General features: G+C 44.8%; 1 protein-coding gene across 1 annotated transcript in view; it reads right to left on the bottom strand.

The window, feature by feature from the left end:
• BTBD1 (BTB (POZ) domain containing 1) overlaps positions 1 to 7,093 on the bottom strand; it is a 23,035-nt gene extending 15,942 nt beyond the window's left edge. Inside the window, exon 1 of the mRNA XM_015424336.1 lies at positions 6,614 to 7,093. Within this exon, the coding sequence (XP_015279822.1) occupies positions 6,614 to 7,038 (425 nt within the window). The 5' untranslated portion in view covers positions 7,039 to 7,093. The remainder of the gene's footprint in view (positions 1 to 6,613) is intronic.
• Positions 7,094 to 9,710: the final 2,617 nt, after the last annotated feature.

Genomic DNA, 9,710 nt, shown 5'->3' with positions numbered 1-9,710 from the left:
GAACGGAGGAAATGGACAGAACGGAGGAATTACGCCCCCCCCAAAGAAAGTGTCCCCCGGACACTTCCATGAGTTAAGGGAAGTTAAATGCCTTCTTCCTTCACTCATGGAGTCGCACCGCCAAAGTGGCATGCCTCCATGAGTGAAGGGAAGTTAAATGCCTTTTCCTTTTACTAATGGAGGTGTGCCACTGAGGCATCGCGACTCTGGGAGTGAAGGGATGTCTTCACTCATGGACTTGTGCCACCACTGTGGCATGCCTCCATGAGTGAAAGGAAGTTAAATGCCTTTTTCCTTTAGTTGCGGAAATTGCTGCCGAGACAGTGTGACTCCAGGAGTGAAGTCATTTAAAAATACCTTCAGTTGCAGAGGCGTGCCACCTAAGCCAAGCTGCCACAGCCACAGCAGCATGACTTGACGATATAGCTGGCCCAAATAAAAGCCGAATAATAACAGCTTTTACTTGGGCCAGCTATATCAGTACCCGAATCAGATTGTCTAATCTGCATTCAGCTGAATAAATACCCGAAAAATACCAATAACGGTATTTATTCGGTTCGATTTATACCAAATGCACACTACTACCCACAACCCACTGAAACTGAAAAAGCTTCCAAAATGTTGAGGAAAAAGCAATGATACCAAAACTTTTAATAAACCAGTAGCATTCATGAAACATCAATAAACTTATATTTAAAAATACTAATTGTGTTAGAGTAAAACAAAGGACAAAATGCTTTGTCCAGAATACATTCTGCATGACAATCTTGTACAATTTATGGGGGGGAGGGGTTAAAGCTATCTTTGAGCAACTGGCTTTTTAACCTCTTGCCAATTTTGGAGATGTCCTTTTAACCAAGTGATAGTAGATCAGTACTTTCATGTTTACCATCATCATTTAAAATGGATCTGTACAAGAAATTTAGACTCACTTGGTTTTATGTGAAAGCTATAGCTTACCAGCAGCTTTGAAACTGTACTTTAATTTTGTGGGTATTGCTTTGAAGACGTTCATCACTACAAAATCTCTATTTCTCTTTTTGTCTGTGTGGAGTACATCATTTGTAAATTTGTTAACAGACTACTGATGAAAACACATTTGGTGACAGCGTTGGCTCTTCGGCTTGGAAACGGAAATGAGCACTGCAACCCTAGATTCAGATTTGACTGGCTTTCAAGCAAGGGAAACCTTTACCTTTACCTTACACAAGTGGCAGACTCACAAGAACTTATGGGGGCATCTCATTTTCCACTCCCCCATTATTTCCTATTTCTCTTCCCAGAAAGCCCCCATAACCACTCCCCTTTTCCTGCCCCCTTCTCTCCTCCCCACCCACCCACTACTGAACCTTGTCCTCTGTATCCCCCCTTTCCCACAGTATATCAAGTTGCCATTTCTAGGCTTGGAAATTCGTGGAGATTTAGGAACGGAGCATGAAGAAGTCAGGGTTTGGGGAGAGGAAGGACTTCAGCACCATATAATGCCACAGCTCAACCCACCAAAGCAGTCATCCTTCTCCAAGGGAACTGATCTCTGTAGTCTAGAGATGAGTCATAATTCTGGAAGATCTCCAGGCCCTACTTGGAGCTTGGCAACCCTAAAACTATTCCATCTTTCTCCTCCTCCTGGCAGCCCCTATCTTCACCTTTTTCTACGTCCTTCTCTCCTTCCCACCCACCAATCATCCTCTTCAATTTTATCTTAGAGCTTTTCTCAGGTTTGCATTAAGATCCATTTTGTCTGTTCATGACTTCGTCTCTGGATTTAAGCATCCAAAGATCTGGCCACTCTGAGATATATTAATGTATGAATTCTGTTAGTTTTTTTAAAGTTTCTGTATCACTGTTTTTAAGAACATATACACACACACACACACACACATATATATACACATATATACACACACATATATACATATATATATATATATACATACATTTTTAAAGAACATACACACACACACACACACACACAACCTTTGTGATCAACTTTTTTGGTTTCTTTTCCAGAGTCTCAGACAGAGATCTTTCATGTTATCTACTACCTGATTCGTTTTAAAATGGAGATGCAGGCTTTTGGCAAAGCAGATGCTCCACCACTGAACCACAGCCCGTCTCCCCATGGTTAAGCTGAGTATGTGCAACTGGCCCAAGGTCACCCAGCAGGATTACTTTAATACCTGAAGAATATAAGATAGTAAAACTCAGCCCCTGGCTCATGAAGAGCCATATTCACAATCACCAACAAGCCACATTTACTTCCATCTCTGGCATGAGCCCAGCACTTTAGGAAGGCTCACAGCTTACCTGTTTTTCCCATCACTGTTTCAAAGTGAAAACCACTTTCCAATCACAAGCTTCACTAGGTCTTGTTCACTTTTCTGAAGCATGAGGCAAGTGCCACATTGGGGGAAAGTGCTCAGAGGAGTCACATGTGACTTCAAAGCCACTGAATATCACTGATATATGATGTTCACTCTACTGCACAGCAAGCCTCCTTCAGAAGCATTGCTCCTAGTTATAATTCTTTCATGTATCAGACAGGAAAGTTGGGAAAAGGCTATGGCAACAGAGAAAGGAATTTGGGACAACGGGTTATGAAAAGCAAGCAGAAGATTAATAGCTGCATTCTGTAGCTTCCTCTTAACTCATCTGAGAGGTGTCAGCAAGCTGCCATGGTGTTCTGTGTTGGTTGTATCTCTGTACAGTTGCTCACCCCCCCCTGCCTGTACGCCTGTATTTTACTCTGCTGTAATGCCTAAGCCAAACAACTGGAGGATGTATTGGGGGAGTATGCTTTACTGCCAGCTTGTTGCTTTTAGAGCCTGGGAACTGCACCTGTATTATGTCTGGAGATAGCTTGGTTCTCAGGGAATGAGCGCGCAACCGTTTCCTTTCACCCGCCAGCGGGAAAGTGACCCATTGGTCCTGTACCTGGTTCAAATCCCTTTATCTTGTTTGCCCTAACCGTTTGTAGTCAGTTCTAACAAAGAACGTGTTTGAGTGTCTTTCCAAAGCTTTGAAATAAATTTTGCTTTTCTTCAAAATGTGGATTTATTCTCGATGCTTGGGGATCCAACAGCTACCCATCTTGATTTATCTCCATGAGGAGGCAACTGCTTAAGGCTACCACAGCAACATATGATGCACAGACCTACTAATGGCAAGAAGGGGAAATGTGGACAGTACACAGCTGCAAAGCTTCTAACAAGAGTCACAGTCCATTTAAAGCAAAAATGTATAGATTCAAGTCATCGTAGATGCTCCTTAACCCAATGTTATCAAACATTTTGAAGTGGGACCCTGTCAAAGCTTACTGTACTGTTTATGATCCACTTGCAAAAGAACTCCGCGCTACTCCCCCAATATAAAATGCAAGAATATCACATCTGTTAACACCAAACAACTTTACGTTCTGTTTTTCATGCTTAGTGTTCATAAATATATAGCATTTCTGAGCAACAGATGTACTCCATGGCCATTTCACACCTTATGCAGAAGCATACCTAAATTTGCCATCCAGCCTCTCAGAACCACCCTGTTCCCAACCCCAGCCTGCGAGAGAGCGGCAACCTACTTTTGGGTCCTGACTCAGAGCCTGAGAACCACTGCCTTGAGTTCTAAGATTACATTCTCCCAAACATAAGTCAATTAAAAAAACAAATGACTTGAAGACTGCAATTTACTACAGGGTGCTGCCATCTGGACAACTCACTCTCTCTCAAAAACAAGACTACAAGAGTCTGCACATAAGTGTTTGCACTTTCTCAGGAGTTGGTGTAGCCCAGCTGTTGAAAGCACAAGCCAGGAAATCCCCCATTTCAGTCTCCACTCAGTCATGCAGATTATGCACTGTATGGCCTTAGGAAAGCCAGCCTCATTGAGCCATCACTCTCTCCACAATTAATACTGAGCTACTCTACAGTGTTATCTTAAGGAACACCAGAACAATGCACATGTACTATTTGTTGACTAGAAGGCTGCACCCTGCTTTTCCCAGGAAGAACAGCTTGGCCACAGAGACTGGCACGAAACAAACAGTTAAAAAGGAGCAGGGTCTCCCCACCCCCCAGGAAATGCTGCTCCAATGCCAGTTGCCTAGTAAGGACATTCTGGTTTCTGCCACCAGCCAGATTTCTGAGGATCATCAGGAGGTTACACACACACACCCCTCTCAGGCACACCACCAGCAAGGGCTGACCAGCTAGAGGCCAACTGAATATAAATGCTGACACTTTCAAACTGATTTGCTTACTCTTATCTTTTCCTCTCCATTCCGCTTGGTTTTAGTTTACAAAACATGAGGGCAGACACCTGCATCTCTTGATTTATGTCAGCCACTTCAAGTTCAACTGTTAATTTGAAATCTCAATTGCTATGAAATGGTTACCTCAGTTGTTACCAGGTTTGATTAGGATGGCATTCTTATAAAGGAACCAACTGGCAAAAGAAAATGCACTGTATTTCTACTGATTAAAACCATATTCTGCATTGTTTTACATGTTTAACGCTTATGCTTTGTCCAGATGACAGCTGTTTCAAACTTCTGCAGTTCCCAGTGCTATTACATTGCCTATGTTTTCTATTGACTGCATTGATTTACATTGTGTAATCCACCCTGAGTCTCAGTGAAAAAGGCAGACTAAAAATAATGTAAATGAATAATGTCAAACTGTTATATGGAAAGCAGATAAACAAGTACATATGCTGATTGCTGCTATGTTACTATTTGCACTTTGCCCTCCTCCAGTCCCCCCCCCCAAAAGCATTATACATTCACCAGGGGAAAGATCACTCTCCCAAGGACCCTGTGAAGTAGGTGAGGTGAAGGTCTGGTTCACAAATGCAGAGGCAAAAACCTAAGGTGGTAGAATAACATTTAGGAATGCACCCCATGTAAAAAAACTCTTACAAATAGAAAACCAGTACTGCAAGCAAAGGCAAGGGAGTAGAACTCTCCTCCCTGCTGTGCTAGCTTCCTATGTATGTAAAACTCAAATTTAATCAGGAATAAGTAAGGTTAAAACAGTTAATTCCTGTCATTAGTGCGGAATCCCCAGTTTTGTTAGAACCATTAGCTTACTGTGACCATCTTAAGCCTCAGTTCATGTCACGGATATGGTCCCCCCAACCCCCGCAACCTCTAACCAAGAATGAATGCAAAGCCAGGATTATAACATCTGAAGTAAATGGGCTCTAGGTATAAAATTCTGCCAGTCTTTAAAATGCCACTATATCCCCTGTTAATTTTTGCTATAACAAACTTATATGGTGACTTCTCTGAAATCCTCAGAGGACATTTTAAACTGCAACTTAAATTGCATGTTAAGGAAATTCTTTTTTTTTTTTAACCTGATCCATGGCCTTTTATAAAAATGCATGTTCATGCAAGGAGAAAACTAGCACAGCAGGGACAAGGCTGACATACTAGTTTTATCCTTGCACAGAAAATAGGAGTTGTGCCATACCTTGAAGATTAACACTGTGTTATTCCTACATAAGATTTCACAGACTAGGGCCCATTTCTTGAGATGCAGTGAGGGGATCATTACTGTGCCTAGTCATGACCCACTACATTGCACTTGAAGAACTGAACCCCAGTCCACAAAAGCTAAAATCTTGTTACGTAGCCCACAATTTATTTCTCAGAGCTGGAAAAGCAGGCTCTGGTCTATAAAAGCATATGCTGGAAGAGGCACAGGAATAACTCCAGAACAGCAGTTGTGTTACGTTGTAGCAACAAAATAAAACAGAAATCCAGCAGCATTTCCCAAAACCAATTAACTTTATTCCAGCAAAATCTGTAATATTGCCATCTTTTCCCCCATTGTCTGCAGCTCTTAGTATAAATGGTATTTACTTAATGGATTTATGCTTCAATAGATCTGATGAAGTGAATGAAAACTTAAGACTGGAATAAAACACTACTGGAAGGGAAAAGGTTGCAGACAGCTACACTGACCACACAAAATCCTGAACAAGAAAGCAACTATGTAATAGCTTTTTTAAAATTAGGGTGGTTGGCCTTATTAAAAGATACTGAACACATGAAGCTGCCTTCTACTGAACCAAACCCTTGGTCTACGAGAGCCAGCACTGTCTAGTGAGATGGTCAGCAGCTCTCCAGGGTCTCAGCTGGAGGCCCTTTTCACTGGAGAACGCTGGAGACTGAACCTGGGACCTTCGGCATGCCAAGCAGAGACGCTGCCACCCCCACAGCCCCCCCCAGCCCCCCCCCCCCGGATTTCTGGTTCTGGAATAGAAACCACCGTCAGTCTAAGAAACCACAAAACTCCTGTTTTCTCACACTCTAGCTCGACCCCGCCCCCCATACCAACCCTGGTTCACTGTTTACAGCCATCACCCTAACAATCCATGCGCAACAACATACCCTTGACTTTTCTTTATATAAGCATAAAGCAACTCTCAGGTTCGGCTCAACATGTAACTTAAACGCCACATTACCCCAGGCCCTGGTCTCCTTTGTGAAGTGAACGCGCGTCGCCCCTTTCTTACATACGGCTGGACGCGCGTTCACCGCCACGTGTGACCAGGGACACTGCCTCCCCGGTCCCCTGTCCTCCTCCTGCTGCTGCTGCCGCCACAGACCGACCTGAGCAGGGCCAGGAAGGCGGCGGGCTCCACGTCCGGCAGCTCGATCTCGGCTGAGGTGGTGGCCATCCCGCCGTTGAACATGGCGTCGAAGACGGCGCTGCCGGCGGCCAGGACGAAGCGGTGCGCGGGGATGCGCTGCTGGCCGGGCCCGGGGCCACCGCCGCCGCCGCCCCCACCGGCCCGGGGCCCGCCTTTGCCCACCACGAAGCGCACGTCGCTGAGGAGCTCGTTGGCGAAAAGGAAGGCGAAGCGCTCCCGCAGCGATCGCTTCGTGGCCTGCCAGTTGTACACCGGCTCCCGCTGCACCACCACGGGAGCCGGGGGCGAGGCGGCGGCGGAGACAGCAGGGGCGGCGGCGGCGGCGGCGGCGGCGTTTATCCCCTCAGAGTCCGCCGTCGCCTCAGGGCCGCCCGCGGCCGCCATCCCCGAAGTAGCCTCGACGGGACTCCCCGGTCGGCGCTTGCGCACTCCAGACAGATGAGCGTGACCCAGGCGCCTGCGCACTCCACACCTATTGCTTTCTTACAGTCCCCCTTCCGCCTCTTCTGCACAGGCGCAGCGGTACGCAGAGACGGGACGGAGACGGAAAAGCGAACGGCCATAGGGGTTAAAAGAAAAGACGAGTCTGTCCTATAGAAGCACGGTCCTGCTTGGGCACTTCCTGTCCAACAGTCGTAACCCTCCATGCAAGAGTATTGCCACTCCAATGGAAGCCGGAAGGAGCTAGCAAGGTCGTTCTCCAATGATAGCGTCTTTTCCAAGTTCGGTGGTAGAAAGTGCCGTTGAGTCACTTATGGCCATCCCGTAGGGTTTTCAAGGGCAAGAGACGTTCAGAGCTGGTTCGTCAGGGACTGGTTCTGTGTCACGACCCTGGTATTCCTTGTAGGTCTCCCATCCAAATAGTAGCCAGGGCCAGCCCTGCTTAGGTTCCAAGATTTTACCAGACATTCAACTTGCGTTCTTTTTGGTTCCCTAGGTGAAGATCTAGTGTGACGCAGGCGCAGCATGTACTTCGTAATGCATTTTATTAGTCTGAATTGTAAATTCATGTTAAAAATGGAATGGATGATATTGGGGGGCTGGGTAAGCTTATGAAGAGTCTGTTTTGAGACTGATTGTATGTCCTTATTTTTTAAATGTGTGTGTATATGTATGTGTATATATATGTTAGATAGGAGACTCCAGGCAGCAGGTGAACAGTGGTAACAGCTTTATTGAACACAAAGTCAGAAGAACCAGAATGAGACAAACTATGGAGCAACAGGCTCCTTAAGCCACGCCCACATGTCAGATAGTAACCAATCATAAACTGTACATAAAGACCAATCACTTTGTTTCCCTCCAGAACTTCCTTTGTTCTGATAGGTCGGTTTACAACACCTTCTCAGACTTAAGCTCAATATATTATATTACATACACAACAATATATATATATAGAAAATTGTTGAGAGGAAGTAATTCCAAAGGGAAAGCCCTGTCACAGCAGCCCTACACAGAGTCACTCCAGTCTAAGCTCACAAGTTGATTTTGCTGTGCTTTGCAGTCAAAATAGCAGTCTTGCCACCTGTTAAGAACTAACTTTTTATTTCAGCATAAACCTCCGGTGAGTCCGCCCCGCGTCCTCATGCGCAAAGAGTATTACAGTTTTTTTGCAAACATCGTGGCCCCCGCTGTTGGTTGTGTTGCTCTGCATCGCCCATCGAATTCCCACGGCTAGGGCCAGCCCACCTTAGCGGGCAGAGAGCGTGCTGGAGTCCTGCCTGCAGAGATCTGGGCTCAAATTGTTGCGTCTTCACCATTGAAATCTAATGTTAAGCTTGAAACCTCAGCCAGGATTCTAATCTGTAACAATACCATTGGCTGAAGCATTATTGTAACCAATCAAATGTAAGAGAACTGGGCTGGAGGGAACAGTAATGATTGGATGTTATCTCTGAACAGTGATTGGACCTTAACTGTGTGAGGGCGTGGCTACACCAGCCCGGGATGGTTTAAAAAGGAGCTGTGCTCCACTGTTTGTGTCCTGTGTGATCTTCGGATGTTCTCATTCTTAATAAAGCTGATTGATTTGTTATTTACCACATTGTTGAGTTGCATACTTAACTCAAATCCTGTTCCAGGAAACCTCGTTCGGGACTTAAGGCCTCTCACTATCTCTTAGCCTGCCTCACAAGGTTCCTATGAGACTAAACTAGAGTAGCACCCCATACATTTTGCCAAAGATCCTAGGGCTGTATTGTAACAGAATGGTTGAGGAAGGTGCTGTTAATAATGGGAACAGCATTGTGGACTAGACTTCTGGGCCCAGTCCGTATGATTTGTTTGCTGTATGTATTATCTTGCTCTCAGTGCATTATCTTGTACTGATGTAGTACTGTTTTTCTGCACTGTTTTAACATACAATGTCTAATAATTTTTGCTTTGTTTCAGATTTCTGTAATCCTAGTCATATTAAATTGCTTATTAGATGTCTCATCCTATTTTATTTATTTATTTTATTTGAGATTTTTATTCCGCCCTCCCCAAACGGGCTCAGGGCAGATCACAACTAACTGAGTCAAAGACTCATTACAATAAGATCACATTAAAATAATAAAAACAATAAATAAAATTGGTAGCAGCAATATAAGTCTTTTAGGGCCACAAGGTGGAATCAGATGGGCCCTTTCAGCAGGTTGGGAAACTGAAGCAGGGAGGCCAACTGAGATGGACGCCTGCCGTCTCAGCCAAAGGCCTGGTGGGGCAGCTCTGTTTCGCAGGCCCTGCAGAACGATATTGACTGCATCATTTTATATTGTGTAATATGTCCTGAGTCTCATTGAGAAAGGTGCACTATAAATAAATGTTACTTTAGCTCTGTGGGAGAGAGAGAGAAATGACACAGCCCAGCAATGTTCCCTCTAAGCTGTGGAGTCTTGTGAGCAAAAATTCTGTTTTGTGAGCTACTGGCATTAAAGTTGTGAACGAGCAATTTGGCTAGTGCATAAATTAGTTTGCTCTGGAGTCATCCTTCCTGAGCTAAAACAAAAATGTGTGAGCTGGAAGCTAAAAAACTGTGAACTAGCTCATACTAACTCAGCTTAGAGGGAACACTG

Source organism: Gekko japonicus, unplaced genomic scaffold, assembly GCF_001447785.1.
Source record: "Gekko japonicus isolate JY-2015 unplaced genomic scaffold, Gekko_japonicus_V1.1 scaffold3703, whole genome shotgun sequence".
Taxonomy (NCBI): domain Eukaryota; kingdom Metazoa; phylum Chordata; class Lepidosauria; order Squamata; family Gekkonidae; genus Gekko; species Gekko japonicus.
Note: the sequence above shows the minus strand (reverse complement) of the source record. Positions and strands in the feature narration are given on the sequence as shown.